The sequence below is a fragment of the Thamnophis elegans genome, chromosome 3 (genome assembly GCF_009769535.1).
Source record: "Thamnophis elegans isolate rThaEle1 chromosome 3, rThaEle1.pri, whole genome shotgun sequence".
Classification (NCBI taxonomy): domain Eukaryota; kingdom Metazoa; phylum Chordata; class Lepidosauria; order Squamata; family Colubridae; genus Thamnophis; species Thamnophis elegans.
In genome coordinates, this window is record NC_045543.1 from 27,298,924 (window position 1) to 27,320,244 (window position 21,321).

At 41.3% G+C, this 21,321-nt stretch overlaps 1 protein-coding gene across 4 annotated transcripts in view; it reads left to right on the top strand.

The window, feature by feature from the left end:
• SERTAD2 (SERTA domain containing 2) overlaps positions 1-21,321 on the top strand; it is a 140,139-nt gene that overhangs the window by 96,507 nt on the left and 22,311 nt on the right. The window contains exon 1 of one of the 4 annotated variants that reach the window (XM_032212929.1): positions 5,075-5,703. The exons of 1 other annotated variant lie outside the window; for it this stretch is intronic. Coding sequence is in view for 1 of the 3 variants with exons in the window: in XM_032212926.1 (XP_032068817.1) it covers positions 6,819-6,940 (122 nt within the window). In the remaining 2 variants the exon portion in view is untranslated. Of the gene's footprint in view, positions 1-5,074; positions 5,704-5,729; positions 6,530-6,803; positions 6,941-21,321 lie in introns of those variants that run through there. 2 more of the 4 variants (XM_032212927.1, XM_032212926.1) reach the window with 2 other exon arrangements.

Consider the following 21,321-nt stretch of genomic DNA (forward strand, 5'->3'; position numbering starts at 1 on the left):
TTTATGACTTGTGGACTTCAGTTCCCAGAGTTCCTGAGCCAGCATGTCCATAAGACATAAATTGGCCATGATTCCCCATCCCTGACTTAGGTGAACAATTTGATAAAGCTCTAAATCCTAGATGAATTTCATAGCCTCGTAGAATGTAAGGATTAGAAGGTATCTTGCAAGTCAAGTAACCCCAACCATTTCTACAGCATCCACAAACAGTTGGCAATCATAGAACAGAATTTTAGAAATATTTCATTCAGGTTTTATTGTAGTAAGTACTATGAACAATACTTTTTAAAGAGAAAAAATGCACAATTCCTGTGGTGTTCACTGTAACTGGCCTTGCACTTTAATGGAACAGAATGGAGTAGGAGTTGAGTCTAAATCTGACATTCTCCACACTGAATTCTGGCAATGAATTTATATCTAAATTTGGTGATGCAGAGTGAATTTTTATATGTATGTCTTTTTTGTCTGTCTATATGTTTAAAGGGAACTTAAAAGTGTAGGTGTTTGCTTAAGTTCAACTTAAAATGCTTATACTATCTGCTTACTATCTTAAAAAAAAATCACATTTTGTTTAAAAAAAAAACACCCCAAATTCTCCTCTGCAAAATAAACTGTAATTTTCAATACTGAAAATAAACTGCACAATGCTTCATTCTTATGAAGAATCCATTTTGATTACCCATCATGATAACATACCAATATAGAAACTAACTTCAGATTACTTATCATTCACCATAACATTTATATAGACACCCATCTCTTCCTTGATGACATACAAGATAGTAATCATCTAAATAATATTGTTTAAAAATGAAAATTATAAAGCTAAGAGAGGACAACAGATGTTAAAATAATGGGAGTCACCTTGCCAATATCTTGGGGCTCCTGGGACTGATGGTATGACCAGGTTTTGATTAATTAAAAATCAAGACGAGTCCTGGTTTTTCTAAGGAGAAAGAGAAGACTAAGAATTGCAATTGTGGATTACGATAATACGCAAAGTATGCTTTATTAAACTATTTATGTTTAATAATAATTTATTCAATTTAATAAAAATATAAATGTTTACTCCAAGGCAAATATTAGATTGTAAAAGTATGGGAATCAAAAAATTAATTATGGTTACAGTAGGATGCAAATTCTTCAGAACACATTGGATAAAGTCTCCATTCTCACAACCATGTTGGATATCTAAAATTGGGGGTATGTGTATCATTTCTATTGCTTAGTCTTGAGTTTTAAAAAGCTATATGCGTGAAACATTAAAGATTGCACTTTCAGATGAATTTTCATTTTTCAGACATGCCTTCTGAACTTCTAAAATATGATTCGATTACAGGAAGATAATTGACTGATATAAGCTGCCTTGATATTATTTATTTACTCATTACCTTAATTATTTTTATAATAACTCAAGGTAGCAAACATACTTAAATATAGGTAGTCTTCAACTTACAAAAAACATTTCATTTAGTGAACCAAATCACAACAGTACTGAAAAAAGTGATTTTATGATGTTTTTCACACTTCCAATCATTGGAGCATCCCCATGGTCACATGATCAAAATTCAGATATCTGACTCGTATCTATCATGCAGTGTTCAGAGGTCATGTGATCACCTTTTGAAACCTTCTGACAAGTAGTCAATGAGGAAGCCAGATTCACTAACAATCATGTTACTAACTTAACAACTGCAATGATTCCCTTAACTATGATAAGAAAGGTCGTAAAATGGGACAAAAACTCACTTAACTGTCTCACTTAGCAATAAAAATTTTGGACTCAATTGTGGTTGTAGGTCAAGGACTATGTATACACCCTCCTCCTACTTTCCCCACAATCTTGTGAGGTTGGTTGGGATGATAGATTCAAAGTCACCTGTCAGCTGGTGTAAGGCTCCTCTCCTAACTTGAGGAAGTAAGACTCTTGAAATGGATTGTTTCAAAAGGAACCTTTAATCAAGCAGGATGGAAACCATTAGAAGCAAAGCAGCATCTGAAAACTTTAGGCCATGCAAATGGGATTAAGCTGATGATGACCCCTCCCTTTGTCCGAATGCAGATTTCTGACCAATACACAAGTGTGAAGATGCTTCCTTAACTCTTTTTGCCCTGGGAGTTCAATAAAGCACATGCTCCCATGGCTATCTCTAGTTCAGTGACGTGCAGTGAAGCTTATGGCTGGTGAGGCAAAAAGAAGAAAGCGGCTTTCGCCCCCCCCCCCCGCAGCAGCTATGTCCGAAATAGAGGCGCTCCGCACCCCGCAGCTATGTCCAACCCAGCTGCGGGGCGCCTCTATGTCATACAGAAGTGGTGGGGCACTTTCTTTCGGCTTTTGCTTGCCCTACAGGGCAAACACTTCCACCTTGCAGGCATTGGAGCCACAGGCCACCAGGAGTACGTTCCGCTCGCAGCAGAAGAGTGCTGGTTCCTGCCCAGGCTGGAGCGAGAGCCGCGGAGGCGAAAGGCGAAGAGGGGTGGGGGGGTGTTCCAAGAGGCCCCCCTCCCCCTTTTGCACTCTGCAAGCCAGGCCCGCAGCGGCAAGAGGCTCAGCTCCACTTCTATCCCCGCCTCCACTCCAGAGAAGCCGGCCGTGGGTGAGTTTCCCACAGCCCAGGTTCCCTCTCCAAGCAGCCCCAGGAGGAAACGGGCCAGCCCCGCTTCCCTCCCCGGAATTCCGGCAGTGGAGGACCCACATTCCGCTCCCTCTTCCAAGCCCCGAGTGGCCAGCCTTTCGCCTCCGCGACTCTCGCTCCAGCCTTGTCCTGGCTCCTCCTCGGCAGGCCTGCCAGAGCTCTGGAAGAAAGTGGCGGGAGCCATCCCTCCAGAGATGTTGGGACCTTCAGTCTCCCAGTGACAGGAAACCAGTTGTAAAGTTGTAAAACAGTTGTTTCAGATGTAGCTAATGATTTAACTCCGAGGCTCTTCTCCCAATTGAATGGCAGTATCACTTTTAGAGATCTGACAGCTGGCTTTCATGCCTAAGGCAGGACTAGAACTCACAATCTCCTGGTTTCTAGCCCCACATCTTAATTATTCGACCAATTGGGCTTTCACAAATAATGACTAATAATATTACTATGGTAAGTCCTAAAGCTTTATTTTTCTCAATGCACTTTGTTGGAAGAAAAATCCGATTCGGTTCCAAACCAGGAGAAAGGCACTGGAAATAATATGGAGGCTGATTGGAAAGAAGGACTCTGTTTATTGATGAGCAGAAGCAACAACAGCATGTTGGGACAGCTGACTAATGGTTTGATGAGCACATGGATTTTTATAGGGTTCTGAGATGCTGCAGGGGGTTGTGCAATGTAGTGAGCTTGGTATCTTTTGCTCTTCTAATGGTGGTAGGTTAATCCTATTATGTCCTAAAGGTCATGTCTGTTCTTAGAATTTGGGTGGGGGATGTAAATTTTAATCCCATCATCTGGAGATGAAGGTGTTGTTTGTGAATAGATTGCCCCAATCTTTCTTAATGGGCACAAACTATTCATCTCAGACATCTGCTGGAGGCTGTTTAGGTAGAAAGCAGGTTAGGTAGTTAAGATTTTTCTCCTTTTGGGGAAATATTGTGCCTCTTTTAATATTCCCTAAAATATTTCATTGGGGGGGGTTGTTACTTGTACAACTTGGTGAATAATTAAAAGTCAGGATTATTAATGAAGATTTTTAAGTGGTAGCCAACATTTGAATGCGTGTGGATGAAGTTTTAGAATACTCTTTGAAATAAGTGTTACATTTAAAGTATTGATAGTGTTACAATGGCTTTCCTTCAAATCTTCATGTATTGATCTCATTTCTGTGACCCAAGTGTGACTTTACAGAAATGATGGTTTTACGATAGGAAAACTTGTCTCCTCATCTGATTCAATGCCCAGTGGGAGGAAAAGATGGCAAAGTTTACTGAGTTTCTTCCTTTCCTTTTCATTCAATGATTACTGTGTGCAGGAGCTGGGTCATTTCATCTGTCTTGGAAGCTAAGGAGAATCATCCTGGTTATTACTGGAGAGATTCTCTGGCCTGTCCTAGACCAAAGATCCCGGAAGAAAGCAGTGGAAATCTACTTCCTTAATGCTGGCATTGTCTGTTAAGTCACCAGAATTTCTTTTCCCCTGGATGGATCCCTTATTGAAGATTGCTAGTAGCACTATTGTTTCTATTATTACTGCTACTACTGCTGAATGCACGGTCTGATCATCCATTGACTCCCCCGCTCTGTAACTCGTATTTTTGAGAATTAGACTTCTGTTGGACAGCGAAGGGGGAGGGGAGGGGGTATTTTATTGTCGTTGTCTTTGGCGGCCGGGTTGTGTGTGTGTCATAGGAACGGAATCCAGGGAACAAAAAAAAAGTTCAGGATAGGTCCGTAGGCTCGATCAGAAATCGGATAGTTTGTGTGGCTTATTGGTGCGGCTTACAGTACTTACTGATCGCAGGCCTTGGGAGGGAGTGCATCTTTTTGCGGGCTCTTTCCCCCTCCCACGCCTAAGATCCACTCGATCTACACCGAATCGGCCAGGCTTCGTGACGGCCGGAAAGTCCAGCTTTCATTTCTCCCTCGCACCGTCGTGCCGCGCCGGGCGTTTCGCTCCCCCCCCCCCTTCTCACTGCCTCTTAAACGAGTTACGCAATGCTCGTTAGAAGGGAGCTTTCAGCTTGCTCACCTACGCCTTTGGCGAGGGGGAGGGGGCGAGAGAAGACAGAGGGGAGGGGGGAAACCAAAGGATCTCCTGGGAAGAGCGAGGAAAAAGTCCTGCACAAGTTGAGGGACGAAACAAGCCTCCCCTCCCCCCTCCTCGCACACATGCCAGGGAGAGAGAGAGGCCTCCCCGCACGGGAGCGAACCCCCGCTCTGCACTGCCCGCCCACTTCTCTCGAGCGCGGCTCTGGCTGGCGAGGGGGGAGCCCAGCTGTTGTCCCTTCTGCGGAGCCGCCTGCTGTTGCTGCTCCTTTCAGGAACTCGCAGTTCCTGCTCCAGTTTGACTTGTTGGACTAATTTTCACGTTGTTGAATAGCTCGCGTGCTTATATAGTTGCGGTTGGCTTCCAGCTGCAGATCGTTGCTCGTGGGGGGGGGGGTTCGGGCGGGCGGGGGCAGAGAGCTCAGCGTTAGCGCGTCCCGCACGGAAACTCCAGCCGGGCTGCGTTTTGTCCCCGAGAACCGCGCCAATTCTGCGCAATCCGAGCGGCGAGTACAGTGGCGTCTCGTCTCCCTGCCATTTTCGGCCTGCCTGACTTTTTCTTTCGGAAACGAGAGTTGCTTGGCTCGGTTGCCGCCTTCGGTTTTTGAAAGAGTCGCCTGCGTGATGTAGGTGGCGTGTGCTGGAGGCTGAAAGGCTGGATCCAGGTTTCTTCCTCTGTCCCTCCACTAAGATTGGAGCTGATCTGAGTTTAGAGCCTGGTCTCAGCCCAAAACCAGCCTCGGTCCGGAACATCGAAATTCCTGGCCGGCAACCTCACCGGTCCGTAGAACTGGCACAATAGAGCCGATGCGCTCCGAGTCCCAAGGAAACCCATTGGAAAGGCCGTTAACAGAACAGAGTACGAACCCGGAAGGTGTACAACATAAGCCGTGACTGCCACTGGGCATGTGCAGAGGGCAGCCCCAGATCATTACGGCTCACCGGAGGGACTGAGGCGGGTCTGCCTTCCAGGGCGCCCAAGATGAGGGCTGGAACCAGCATATTACCTTTACATTTCGAAGGTATAGCCTTCCCTCCAGTGCCCGTTCATCACCTTTATTTATTGACTGGTTGTGAATAAATCGGCCCGCTCTTCCCAAGCCCCTCTGGCATCCGAGTCGGGCTGGGGGGGGGCGGGGGGCTGGATGATAGCGACATTGACTGCGCCTGCTGTCACCCTTTCTCTCCCTGGCGTGTGCGGCTGGGGCGGGCGGTGACCGCGCGTTCGTGTTGTCTTCTGCAGCAAGCAGCAGATTTATATTAGCATAGCTGATCTCTTGGGACAAAGGCACATGTAAGGGAGAACGGGGCCCTACGCCCCGCCCTCCTTAGCTGGCCCAGCAAGGGGGCATGTGTCGCCTGCCTCCCAGGCCTTTCTGAGGGAGGTGGGGCGGAGGGGAGTGGAGAGCAGGCGCGGCAGCGGTAGAAAAGGAGGGAGGGAGACGGAGTGCCTGCCTGCCTAGGGACATAGGCGGGGCTTCCAACGTGAGCCAAAGGGCAAGGAGCTTGCAGAAGCCTTTCCTCGCGTCACTCTCTCCGCCTGGCAAGTGCTGGAAGCGCAGGCTGCTGCTCTTCCAGCGCTCGCCTGCCTGCTCCCTCCCTCCTCCCTCCTCCTCCTCCATTGTATAATGCTTCGTGATCGCCGCAGCCACAGGAAAGCGGAGGCTTAAATCCTCCCCGAGCGGCATTCGCTTCCCGCCCCCCACCCTATTCCACCTCCTCTGTCCCACCGTCAGCCCCCCCCCCGCGGGCGAGGAGAGTGACATATGGAGCGAGTGGAAGATTAGGAGCGTGCACCGCGCGGCAAGCAGACCCTGATGCTTTAGTTCTCAGGAGGAACTGCATGTGGTAAGTTCAACTCGCCGCTGAAGAGAGGAGCGGGCCAAAGTGGGGGGGGGGGTTCCGTCGCCAGGAGTCACGCACAATCCAGCGAGGGATGTAATTGACTCGGTCAGCGAAGTGGGGGGAATTGGAGGTGTGCGCGGGGAGGGGGGCGGGCGGGCGGGGAGATGCACTCTAGACAAATCTCGGGGGCCCTGGCTTAATAAATGTCTTCCTCGTAAGACGTTCGCGAGAAAGACTCGGGAAACTCCACTCTTCTATGTCTTGGTTGGATTCCCCCTTGAAAACCCTTTGGATGACGTCTCCCTCGCCTTCCGAGAGAGCGAATGGCAGTAAGAAGAGTTACTTTTCTGGACATAAAACCACTGAATCCCAACGTGCAGAGAGGATCGGAGGGTCCGATGTTTCTTGGAGCAGGTGTGTGTGTGTGTGCGTGCCTGCCTACTCGTGTGGCTTACGGCTGGAATGTAACTCTCTGCACGTTTTGTCGCTCTCTTCTTCACTCTCCGAGTGTGATATATCGAGAGTTTTTCAGAGCCATCTTTATACAGTGCAACTTGGTTTTGCTTTGACAATTTTCCGTTTGTGCTGTGGAGTCGGAGATGCAGTGTGTAGCAGCTGCTTACCAGTTTTTCTCATGTTGGAGAAAAAGCAAATGTGTGGGTGGAAGAGAACCTTAAACTGGGGTTCTGAGTGAGCAAAGCCTGAGTATTTGTGCATTATTTGTCTGTTTGGTTAGGACATGATGGCCTGCTGAGGAGGAAGTTTAAAGAGGCGTCTCTGTGTGTTGTAGAATTAACATTTTATCCTGGTTGTAAGTATGTATATTCCAACTGGGTTAATCCATGTCTTGGATTGGTATGGAACAGCAGGATTGGTATAACTGGAAAATCATAGCTGTAATTTTGGCTTCCTAAAAGCTGCAGTAGGTTTAAAAGCAACTCTTGAATATGAAATGCAGAGTTTCATTCCTTGAATCAGATAGAGCAGGGTCGCCACTGAGCAGAAGTTGGCAAGACTAATTGAAATACAGCTCTCCAACTTTGTTTCACTTGACTGGAAGTTCATGTAAGATCTTGCACACACACACACACACACACACACACACACACACACACACACACGGAGGATGGTGACCATTCAGAATTCTTAATCAGAGTCACCCCCTCCAGTTGCTCCCTTGAGATCGAATAGCAGGCTGCCTCAAAGAAGCATGCCTCTTTTGGCTTCAGTGAAGTTTTATAAATGCTTGGAGTAAAGGCCTGATTCCACTGCCATATCAAATATACAATTGGGTTTGTTCAGTGATTGTTTCTTTTTAATTGAAAGTGGCAGAAAAATAGTGTTCAGATTTAGCCTAGACTTTGTATCCAGGTGTTGGCTTTCTGCTCTCAAAGATCAGCCTTGTGTTAACCACTCCCATCTAGCCCATGACACTGTAACCCAGTCTTTATAATGTGCTGGCCTCCAGGCACATTAGGATTACAAATTTTGCTTCCATAGCCAACAGCTGTGCTGAGTAGGGAAGATTGGATTTGTAGTCCTTTTGGAGGTTATGGGTTGAGGAAGGCTACTGTGTTGCTATATTGATCGTGTGATTCAATTGGGCTATGGCCTTTGCCACCCAAAGAGAAGTTTTACTCTTGATTTCAGCCTTTCTCATCTTCAAGACTCGTGTTCCCCTAAATTTGCGCCAAATTGGGTAGCTTTAGAGATACAGAAAAGGTGGCAGGAAGAAACTGATCAATTATTTATTGTTTTATTAATTGTCTGATGCAGTAGGAAAGAATTCTTAGTATTAATTATATTTTACTAACCTTTATTTGATACATGTATTGCAAAGCAAGGAAAACGCAATCCCTTCTTTTCTCTCCCCCCCCTTCAAAAGCTTCTTGAAGAAAAAAAAGTTTTTTAGGGCATCTCTTTAAAGCAGCCCTAAATATCCTTTCCCCAAGAATTATAGATGTGTGTACTACATTTTTGTTCCTTGCACTTTAAGGCAACTTTTAGAATTGAATCTGAAGCTTTGCAGTGCCCTGCTATGTTTCTTCTTGAAATAATAAAACAACCTGGTGTCCATAGAAGGAAACCAATTTTAAGTTTAAGAGGAAGCATTTTCTGACTGACAGTGTGTATTGGAGATGAAGAAGGGATTAGCAGCTTTGATGCCAGACAGGTATATAAGTCTGTATCCTAGGGAACACTTCCATTGTTCAAACAGGAATTGTAGCATCTAGTATAACAGCTGCAATGAGTTTCTTCCTTTGGGGGCATCATTTAATAAAAAAAAGTTTGTCTTCAGGAGCAGGAAATAAGAATTTTCCAATATTGCAATTATGTTTATTGAGATTTATACCAAGCGTGTAATAGAGAATTTCCTAAAACGTTTTGTGCTGCAGGTTTTTTTTTTCTGATGTTGCCTAAAATAGATAGGAAAACCTGTTCTAATAATAATTTTTATTCTGAATAAGACAGCTTGTACAAGTAGAGTCCTCTAAAAGTACAAAAACTTCACAGATATATGTGTTCACAAGTTTAGCTTTTTAAAAAAATGTTTCACTTTTTAAAAAAACAGGATACCTGTTCCAACATAAAAAACAGTAGAAAAAGCTTATATTGGGATAAACGTTTGGCAATCTAGATACCAGATTTTTAAAAGCTATTAATGATGATAGATTGATTTTGTATATATACCAAAACACTTTGTCCCTGAATTTAAAACTTCTGGAGGATCTTACATAACAATAGTCAGTTGAACTACTTTGCTGACAAATGTTCATTTTTCACTTTTGGTATGACACATCAGTGTGAAAAGTACAACAGAGCTTCGTTTGATATTTTGCACATTTTAAATGGAGTGAGGCTTGTGAATTTTGCATTTGCATTCATCTGTATTTGAGAGTGCACCATATCAGAAGTGAGACTGATATTTTTTTAAATGTAGCTGTGTTCTTCTGTCCCTCCTCATAAGGGCTCTTTAGTGCCTCCTTTGGAAGTACAGTTTTTGTCTAAAAGATAACACAAATGGAGACAGCGCCAGTTTGCAACAGCTTCTTGGCCCAAATGGGGGGGGGGGGGGGGGGGGGGGAGAAAGAGAAAAGAAAAGAAACTATGCCAGAAACAGCAGGCTCTGATTACCGAGTCCAAAGATCATTTTATGCACTAAAGGAAAGCCAGTGAGTGAGTCCAAGGTCCAGTTTAAATGACTGCAGGGAGGGAATGAGTCTAGGGCATAAGAACAGCTGATCATTTTTCCCATAATCAGCAAGATTTTTGCTAATTGTTCCGTTATTAACTAGAGCAAAAACCTTTAGCCTGACACTTGAACAGAAGTAAAGAATTTAACAGGCAAGGGGGAGCATGCTGTGGTGTACGGCATGCCCTCAAAAATAACCCTCAAAATAATAAGACCTCCCCCGAAATAAGGCCAAGTTCTTATTCAGGGATCAAAAGAAAATAAGACCCCTGTCTTATTTTGGGAAAACACGGTATATAAACCACAGAAAGTTAACAGTTTACAAACTTTTGGGCCTGAATTACTAAGCTGTCCAGGGATACGAATGGGACATGCCCTGTCTAGATAACCAATTTTCAGCAGTTGCTTACTTTATTTATTTTAGTTTTTTTATCTTGCGCTAGTGAACATATTTAATAATTCCCATTCCTCCTGTTTTCCTCCCAACAACCATCACCACCACTGTGTGAGGGTGAATTGGGCTGAGACAGAGTGACTTGCTCAAAATCACCCTGCTGGCTTTCAAGCTAAGGACATGGGATGAGAACTCAAGTCTCCTGGTTTCTAGCCTTGGTTGCTTTTACCACTAGACCAAAACTATGCTGATCGTGGTGTGGTATAGTTTCATGGCCTAATCTGTTCCATCAACTTGCTTCCTATGCTTTTCTCAACTTGTTATTCCAATGCATGCAGTTTGTTAGAGATGAAACTAAGAGGATAGGTTTGCTTTCCATGTTGGGTTGGGCAGCTTTTTGATGCAGAAATTACTAGGAATAGCATGGATTCCTATTTCACACATGATTAATTTGATAATCTGTCTGACTTCAAAGAATGATTAAAAGCATAGATGTGTTTTAACTCTTCCCCTCCCCAGCAGAACTCTTTATAAAGATATGAAGGAGAGAAAAAAAATAGATGGCCACCTTTTAACATTCTATTACTGTGGGAAATTACTGGCTCCAAATCAGCTTTAGTTAAAAGAGGGTCTAAGTGACAAGAATCTGTCAATATCTAAAGAAAGTAGCCTTAGCTTGACACTCCATTTTACTTAAGCTAAGTTAAATTGCTAATCTGTAAATAAGACACTAATCATGTTTAAATACCATGAAAGTTGACAATTACATTTTAGCAGGGCAAGGAAATCTAGGCTGCCAAAAACAGGAAACCACTAGTTGGCAGTAAAGAGATACAGAATATACCATAATCAGATCTTTGTGTTATATAATGATTGTCGGGATTCTTTTGCTACTAAGGTCTAGTAGCACTAGATTTAGGGATTTGAATGGGAAGAATCCAAATATTCTTATTAACATTTATGAGAACAGCTTATACTTTCCGAATACGCATGGCTGAGTCACATGACTAAAGATCAGAGTGAGGTTTTGGTAAATTCAGCCATTATTGCTGACCAGGTGACACAAAAGTTGTTCGTTACACAACCCAGTTCTATTTTCAGCCATAATGATGCAAAACTGTGTTGTTGCCTTCATGTCTTTCCATAGGTTTTTCTAAGAAAATCTGATTCTGCAAGTAACAACAAACCCCACTCCTCATTTTATTGCATAGGATAGAAGATAGTGGTTGATTTTGGGTCTCTTGATTCAGGCCTTATTATATACTACTGAGGAACAAAAGAGGTGTAGTATTAACTCAGAGTTACTGAGAAGTTTTATTGAAATTTGAGTATTCCTGTATGTCATAAAGTTATTTAGAATGCTAAGCAACTTTATAGTAATCTAGGCCTGTTGTTAATCATTTTATACATCTGTAATGGGATTGGAATTGTTTTTGAAGATCCAAAGCAGATCTCTCTGCTGAGAATTGAAAATTAAACTATACAGTCTAAAATGTATTTCTCATTCCCATTCTAAGTCCATTTAAAAGTGGACTGAGAATGAAGTGTTGTGTTACTTATACGGAGAAGATTAACTCAATAGTTATACAGGGATTTTTTTGGTGCTAAATGGTAATTAAATAAGGAGTGTTTTTGCCTTAAGGTTTGGAAAAAAGTGTACCTTTAGTAGCTCCAGAGAATGGTGGGACCAAATAAAGCAGCAGATTAGTTAATTTCAACAGCAAACAGCTTTCTGCTTTGTGGCTGAGCTTAGAAGTTGGAAGGCGATGGAATGGATGCTGTTTAAAAAAATTACTAAGTTCCAAAAATGAGAGCCACACATTTGAAATACATAAAACTCTAGGAGGCATCAAACCATCAGAAATTGTCTGCCCAAGAGCTAGAAGGGAAAAAAATACTTGTGTTTCTGGATGGCAAATAACAAAGGCACTAAGGCATAGTTTACTTTATAAATTATTTCATATGCAGGCTACATAAACTTATTTATGTTCTATGATTTTACAAAAAAAGCAGGGATTCTTTGGTTTATTGCTTTCAGTTTTATTTTCTTGGTACCTCTGACAAATAAGAGGTGGCTCCTGTGTTAGATGCAGAGTATTTTCATTTCCCATGTTCAAGATTCTGCAAAGTGAGCAACAACATAGGAAGAAATGCCCACAATGGCAAGTAAACTAGCAGATATGTTGAAGTGGGGGGTGTTGAAAAAAGAGCCTATTTAAATCAGATTGTACAGCTAGTCAGTCAGCAGGTCCAACGAGTTTGAAATGCCCTGGGGTAGGTTTTGATTTAATGAAGTGTAGGTAGCTATGAAACAAAGTTCTTTAAAAAGCAAATCTGTCTGTATAGCGCCACCTTAACATTTTTCATAAAATCTCTTCCCCCCCTCCCAAATTTAAAAGAAAGCTACATGAGATACAAATTGCTTTGCTTTCTTTCACTTTTACAGTATTTGCTGACTCTGAATGGTGATTTCTAAATTTCTGTCCAAAGGACTCTAAGACTGAAGTCTTTAGAACAAATATAAAGATAGCTTTATATTTAAGGCAGAGATTGCAGGAAAGCCGAACCGTGCATGTAGGAGGTACAGCAAGGCATTTTCTTTTCTGGAATCCTCTGCAACATGGAAATCCTTATTTTTCAATGGTATCAATGTTTGACTTTTGGACACTTTGTATTCCCAGATAAGTGAACTTTCTGCCATGACACAAACTTTTCTTTGGTTCTTCATTTCCCCAACTGGCATTTCCTTTTATTGATCTCTGGATGCTGTGTTTTCCTCTCCATTGTTAGAGAAGCAGATCCAGATCAACTTAATGTTGCACAAAATCGTCCGGCCAGAATATGTTCCCTATTTACCATTTTTTTTTCTCTTTTTTTAAATCTTACATAGCTGCCTTGTGCTCCAAGTGTGAATGAAACATGATATGTGTGATGCAATCTCACAATATTATACTCTTACTTTCTTCCTCTGCCTTTAATGTGCAGTAAAAAGAAGACAGATTTAAATGGTCCCAAGAAAGTGAACCACTGTGTTGCCGCTGTTTTAAGTATATCATAATGGAGAAAGTTCCATTTGTTCTTCTGTTGGTTGTATAGGAAAGTTCTCTTTCATTCTCATTATAGGCCCCCTCCCCCAATACAGTACAAGGGTGCTTTCCTCAGCTAGGCCTTCACTCAACAGTGGTGCAGAGCTTACCATTCCCGTTAAGCCAAAATCAATTCAACACGAAGGTATTTCAAATTAAGGTAGTTGGTTAGTGATTAAGGAAGATACAGTGATGATGTTCCCCATCACATTTGGGACAACCTTTTAAGAGATAACACAGTGCTTGCAGTTCAGCAACAGCATGCACTGGCTGCCTGAACAACATGGCTTGCTTAGAAACTCAACCTAGATTTTTTCAAGCCAATTTAGTCTGGCAAATAGGGTTCCACCACAAAATCGCGCTCGACTAAACCACGTCCGACCTAACCGCGTCGCTGACGTCATCAAAAGGGCGACAACAGCGCGGAGAGACAGAAGCATGCTGTAAACCCCTAAACCTAAAATTAACCCCTAAACCTAACCCCCTAAACCTAACCCTTAACCTAAACCTAATCCTAACCCTAAACCTAACCCTAACCCTTAACCTAAGCCTAAACCTAACCCTAAACCTAACCCTTACCTTAAGTTGAATTGGCTTGCTTTCAAAGCGCCATTTAAAGCGCCCTCTTTCTCCGCACTGGCTGTTGTCGCCCCTGTTGATGACGTCAGCGACGCCGGTTTAATAGGGCGCGGTTTAGTCGAGCGCGGTTTTGATGGGTCACGGGAAATAGAACCCCTGTGATGAAACAATGTGAAACTCAGTTCGGCACCTTTGATTTCTTTCATCGTTGTTGTCGTCCCCCCGTCCCCCGAAAGCCTTCAGAGTTTTTTTCCTGCCTATGCATTCTTGCTTAGAAAATCTCTAATCTCCTTTTTTCCAGGCTTTTATTATAGGCTGTCTCTGTCGCCCTTGAAGTAGGCTTAGGTCAGGGAACAAACAAGACAAGGACTACTGGAACTCTGTTGCTATAGGACATATGAGCAGAACCTTGAAACCTGTTGGTTTCCACTCTAGCCTCTCCCATACCAAACAGATCAAAGTGGGCTATCTTGAGTTTCTTTCTCACCCTCTATGTTTCCCAGGATTGATTTTACATTACTTAATGATCTTGCATTCCTTCTTCAGGATTTATATCCATACCTATTCTATACTGACTGATTATTTACTTTCTTGGCGCTTCTCTCTTTTTTGACTCTTCTTTTATTCTATCTATGGCCCTATCTCAGGACTTCCAGATTGTGATTCTCTTAAAACTACTCGCTGGTTCTGCCACCACATTTAAGCAGATGTTGACTTGCACTAATGAACTATGAACGCCCCCTCCCCTTCAGTTGGCTAAACTAAATGTTGAACTGATAAATATAAGGAAGTGTTTTGTTTACTGTCTCTCCTCTGAGTGAATTGAGGGCACTTGCAAGCTTAAACTAAAACATTGTCTTAGCTATAGAGATAGATGGAGAAGTTGTTGGTAAACAGGCTAGTGAAAGGCCCAGGAATGCAGAATTGGTAATGGTCTCTGGGTGTCCAAAGAAAGAGAGAGAGGTACTTGCACTGAATAGAGGACACAGAACCCATGATCCAAGAATACAGGGAACAATGGGAACTTGGAAGACAACTGAGAAGATGAGGCATGGAAGGGGTGCAAGATGCGGGGTTGTAGAAAAAAAGCTTCTGCAGAGATGTCGTGTGTTTGTTGGCAGGAAGCAGGGTGGGAGTGATAAATAAGAAGGCTGAGCAGTAAAGCATATTGGATGGTTGCCAGCAAGCTGGAGGAAGCAGAACCAATCAATAGCAGGAAAAAAAAAGTGAGAAGCCTCAAAGAGACATCATCCAGACAAGGTCCAACCTTGGCAACTTAAGACTTGTGGACTTCAACTCCAGAATTCTCAGCAGCTGGCTACGGAATTCTGGGAGTTGAAGTCCACAAGTCAAGGTTGGAGACCCCTGTTCCAGACAGATAGCCACAATTAATGAGTGTTCAAGGTGTTAGAAGACTAATAGCTTATTATAATCCAAAGATTCAGTGACTACACCTCTTTGTGATGGTGGTACCAATGTGAAAAATTAGAAACAAATTTTACGCAAAGGCCAGGATGGCCATTTTCAAAGTATGATAACCACTTGAAAGCATTCAAACTTGGCTACAGTCAATGATGGCAACCTTAAACTTAGATTTAAGAATACCAAGCCTCTGTATCCTATGGACTCACAGGAAGAGAATTATTATTTTTCCCCTTCCACACAATTCAGCCTGGAGAAATTACTCAAAACAAAGCTTTACTCGTCTCATTATTCCCCTGCTAAAATATATCACCTTTTTAAAAATCTCTTTATCAAGAACATTTACAAGGTAAATTTGGAAGCTAAAGTTCTCTGCTTCAGAGATCCAAGAACCTAAACCCAGTTAGACTTAAGAGAGGCAGCTTCTGTGATATCTTCAGTTCTATGAAGGGAGTGCTGTGTCTGTAAAAATGGCCATATCTTCCAAGAGCAAGCAGGGTCTTCTCCAGATCTGGACTTAGAATATGGTGGAGTTTGCAGGTGATCTACAGACAATGGGAAGAAAGATGGGTGAAACTAGTTTTACCTACAATAGTCAAAACTAGTCAAATCTAGAAAAGTAGATGGTTTAATCTGGTGCTTGGGTACATTACCTAGAATTGGGGTATAAAAATGGGGTTTTGGGGGGGTGTGGTGGTAATGACAAATCTATTATCCAATCACAACATGGACATTTAAATAAGGGCTTTCTGATAGGTGGCTGTTGGTAATTTAAAAAAAGTTTGGGAAGCACGTTTTAATACATTAAACATTTCACATGGTGGGTGCTTAGCAGTATATTAAAGTTTGCTCTTACAGCCTCCCTGTGTATTTAAGAATGGTGTGTCCAAAGAAAATAATATTGTCAGAAGAAGAAAATAGAACTAGTTGGCTTCACACATTATTCTCAGCCAAGATTTTGTTTTTAACCATATTTTGTTTAACAAAGTAGACGAGTTTGAGTCATACATGACATTAAAGCCATAAAGCATAGTTTACATGCCACAATGAATAGGTCAAAAGCAAGCAAACCAAACAAGTTATGGCTTAATAAAATCTATGAACACAGATCCTGGAGTGGAACTTCCATTTTAGTAGCTACAGATTATGTCTGGTGGCCTGAGTTTTCAACTTTTAAATTTTAAGTCTGGCGGGAAAATAGCAGAACTGATATCGAAAGGATGTTATTAGACTAAAGCTGGTGTGAGAGAGAATGCACATGCAAATTGTGGAGAAATAAAAAAGATATCAGCTTGAAGTGTGGGACAGGATTTGTAGGAGGAAAACAAACCAAAAAGAAAACAAGGGGTGTTTAACTTTATTGTATTTTCTAGTGTGAAATCTTCAAATCCTTTTTTTCCCTCATGCTCTATGAAATTGAAAGTAAGTCAGGGTCTTTTGCAGGAGAAGAATTAGGGGGAAAAGTTAAATAATTTATCCTAGTCAGTTCTGGCCTATGAGTGTCATTCTACATTTAGTCAAGTTCAGGGCAATTAATCACTAAGGCTTATATGCCACTCCGGTCATATCTGGTTCTGAGTGGTTCATAATGTGTGTAAATGGCCATAGAACCAAGGAAGTCTGTATTTCCAGAAACAGTTGTAGGACTGAATTATTGCAGTTCAACTAGAGCCATGACTGCCATATGCTTTTTCCCAGAATTCATTTCCCCAAAAATTGTCCTCATCCAAATTGCCCCTTGTGTACTCTTAATTCTCCTTACAGGAAAGAAAAAGAATGGTTGATTCCAACCCCTTGAGAGGGCATAAGGTATTAATCTGATTGCTAGCCACTGAAAGCTCTTCCAGTTTTTCCCTCCTGGCTGAAAAGTTAGCAAAGTAATCTTCAGATCCACCTTGCTTGTTCCCCATTTGTTCTATGAACATGCTAATTCTTACAAGGTGATTATAAGACCTGCACAGAAGTGGGCCTGCACTTACCTTACAACCAGTTCACTAGTTGTGAGCGCTCACGTTAGCTTCGCTCGCATGCGCCTCTTCAGGACTGAAACAGAGCTTCAACCATGCGGCTAATCAACTCAGGCAGATCTGGTGAGTACAGCAGGCGCAGCGTGGAACTCAGCTGGTCAGCATGGGTGGGGCAACGAGCCAGGAAGTTAGTTGTAAATGGAAAAGGATAGCGCAGGGGCAGGTGGGCAGGCCCAGCCAGTGATCACAACTGCTGGTTCGCTTGAACCTGTCTGACCAGGCAGCAGCCCACCACTGGACCTGCAACAAACGGATGTTTTTGGAGCACTTCAGATGTTTGAAAAGTAGCATTCAAAATGATCAAATGGCTGTGCATATGTTGATTCAAGGAGTTTGGCCGACAGTAACAAATGTTTGAAAACTGCTCCTAAAATGACAGAGTGCTTCAGAAAGAGACTTTCAGGTCAACCACAGATACTCCTCAACTTACGATCACAATTGAGCCACAATTGCTGAGTTTAAGTAAATTTTAAGTAAATTTTGCCCCATTTTACGAGTTTTCTTGCCACATTTATTAAGTGGATCAGGCAGCTGTTAAGGTAGGAACATGGTTGTTAAGTGAATCTGGCTTCCCCATCGATTTTGCTTGTCAGAAGATCGCAAAAGGGGATTACATGACCCCAGGAGACTGCAACTGTCATAAATATGAACCAGGTTGCCAAGTATCCAAATTTATTCATGTGATCATGAGGATGCTGCAACGGTCTAGAGCAGAGGTCTTCAAACTTGGCAACTTTCTGGAGAATTCTGGGAGTTGAAGTCCACCAGTCTTAAAGTTGCCAAGTTTGAAGGACCTCTGGTCTAGAGTGTGAAAAACAGTCACAAGTCATTTTTTAGTGCTGTTGCAAGTTTGAACAGTCACAAAATGAACTATATTGTAAGTCGAGGACTGCCTTGTAATGTGTGTAAGTCTCAGAATGTTTATTAGGGTGGAAAGTACCTCATTTTACCCCTCATCATATTACCTCAGTGTTTTTTTCTGTTGTTCATAGGATGCCTGATTTAGAAGCCGATTTTTGTAATAAAATTTATCAGAGAATTGCAGTTGCCCCTATTTATTTACCTTGACTGGTGGAGGTGAGGGAGTCATGTAACTTTTCTGGTATTATTCTTTACAGTATTGGTTTACCAGTCCCTCATGTCTTTATTGAAAAGTAAATCACATGTATCTATCAGTGGAACTTTTTCTTTCTGTTAGCTGATTTGGCTTCTAAATTTGATCAAATAATCCCCCCACTCCACCCCAAGCTCTGATACAGTGATGGAACAAAGTTTTGAGCTTTCAGACTAAATATTGTTTTTTCATCACCCCATCTCCCCTAGTGCATTTATTAAGGGTCTGCCGTGAGGAGAAAAACAAGGTATCTTTAGGGAAAAGATTTTTCATCAGGATTAAAAATAAAGGCTCTAGCCAAGTAATTATTAATATGGGTGGAGGGAAATCACCTAGTATAATGCCAAGTGATTTGGAATGGAGGTTCAAAACTCATTAGGTTTTTTAAAAATATAAAATGGATGCCTGCATTGGAGAAGAGAGCCTAAAGTTTGGGGATTTTAAATGCACAAATTAAATTGTCTAGACAGTGACATACATCAATAATTAACATTCTTCCATTCAGTTATACTGCATGGGTTACTACACTGAGACTACCAAAGGGTTAAAAGATTATCCAATTTATTTATTATATTTTCCTTAAACCTCAAGTAAGGTTTTAAAAGAGGAAGCTCAGTGCACAGTAATTAATGGGATTGCTCATGATTTTTAAATTTTTTAAATTTAATTTAGAGTCACGGTTCTTTGTTCAGCTAAGTTTGTTTCTTAATTGAAGAGTAGGAAACAGAACATTTTCTGTACCGTTTAGATGTTTTAAATTTACATAACTATTATAACTTGTTTTCTATCAGTGTATTTTTTAGGGATCCGCTATGCATCCTCAGGGCAAGAAGCCTATTTGGTAAAGGCTTCTAACTATTGATAGTGTAAACAGTCTTTTCTTTACGTGACTCCTACATCCCTCAGCAATAATCTACAACTTTTCTAGGGCTGAAGATTACACTTTGACTTTTAGAGATATTTGGGGTTAGTTTTCAGTTGGAAGGAAGTAATGTGTTGGGTTAGAAGAAAATTTGATTTCATTCATATTGAAATTCAGTAATAGAGGATTCCCCTGCATACATTTAATAATTTTTCACTTTGAATTAAAAACTATAATTTGATTACAGTTTTTGGAAGATGGGAGCCAAGACATTATATTCACCAATGATATAGTAGTTCTTGACATAACCACCATTGGGAACAGAATTTCTCTTTATAAGCAAAGTGGTTGTTAAGTGAGCCATGTCTGATTTTACAATCTTTTTTTGCCACTGTTGATAAACGAATCAATCGTGTTGTTATTAGGTAAATGTGGCTTTGTCACTGACTTTACTTGTGGGCTGGGAAGATTATAAGTGGCAATCACATAACCTCGGGACACTGCAACTGTTGTAAATAGATGCCGGTTGCAAATTTTGATCATCCTGACTGTGGGAATGCATCAGTGGTTGTAAGTACATTGTAAGATTAGTTCTAAGTTACTTTTTTCAGTTCAGTTCTTCTACCTTTGAGTGATCTCTAAAAAAAGGGTTGTAAGTTGAAGACTGTCTTTAGTGTTTTCTGTAGCAACCACAAGGCAAAATTGGGGGTATCTTGTGATCATGTTTATGACTTTAGTTTCACAGTATGTATGTCTTAATTGGTTTTATGTGCCCACATAGTCAAATAATAGTTTGATAACTACTGTTGCTAGTCTTTTATTTCAGAAACAATGGAATTTCCATAAAATGTGGTACATAATTTCATAGAAGTCTGAATTCTGTGTAAACAGTGTGGTATAATTTGATTTATGTTTGGCAAGCAGATTTCATTGCACTATTGCCACATTAGATTCAGTTCAGTTTAGTTTGTAACATGTTCATCAAAGTGATGTGTATTTGAAAATACCACACAGAAGAAAATCTGTGTAGGTTTTCTGAGGAAAATCTGTGTAGGTTTTCTGAGGTTAGTCCAGATACATGGACACTCCTGCATATTGTATACAAGCACTTCCTTCTCCAGTGGCTCAGTAAAACTTTAAACGAGGAGTGAACAAGTACAAAATTATATTTCTAAAACCAAAGTAGCAACAGTCCAGATTTATTCCTGATGATCAGCTACTGCCACTTTCATAACATGATAAGAGCAACAGTAAGTATAAAAGTTCTACATTTATTTTTTCATATTCTAGCCACAGTTTCAAAGGTTTGTGTTATGTTGATATAAAATATAATACGCACAAGATGAAACTTTTTAAAAATGAATTTGATTTAAAGCAACTTCTGTGTCTCTGCTCCTTTTAAATCAAAATTATGTTCTACTATTCTATTTCTCAGTAGATAACTATTAATCTTAGTGGATCTCCATTTCTATCCTGCCTTTATTATTTTTAAAAACAACTCAAGGTGGCAAACAAAGCTAATATTCCCTCTTCCTTCTTTTTTCCCCACAACAACAACACTGTGAGGTAGGCTGGGCTGAAAGAAGGTAACTGGCCTTGTCGCCCAGCTGGCTTTCATGCCTAGAACACATGACCTTTTGGTTTCTAAGCCAGCACTTTAACCACTAATATCCAACAGTTACTTTATCAATTAGCACAGAGGGTTGATTTTTCTAGTGCAATTTCTAATAGAATATCAAAATAAGGGAGAGAAGCTTATTCATATTTTGCTTCAGAAAATGCAACACAATTCTTTACATTTATATTTTTTAAAATTAGTTTTTCGCTTTGGTCTGTTAGAAAAAGATTCTTTGGTAGAGGAAGAAGGTTGTTTAGGGACAAGACAAATAATGTAAAATAGGTCCAAAGCTTTTTAATTGTCCCTTAGTCTTCATCAGTACCAGCAAGCCTACTGAAGAATTCTGAAGAGTTCAAAAGCTTGTTTGCTCCTCTGTGCCATTTTAGTTCGTTCTAATAGTTATTGCTGAATTGTGGATTTAGTATTTCAAATATAAGCACCCTTGTAGTGTACACGTCCTGGACCTCTTTCAGGGGATTAGTTAATGAGGTGGTAATTTA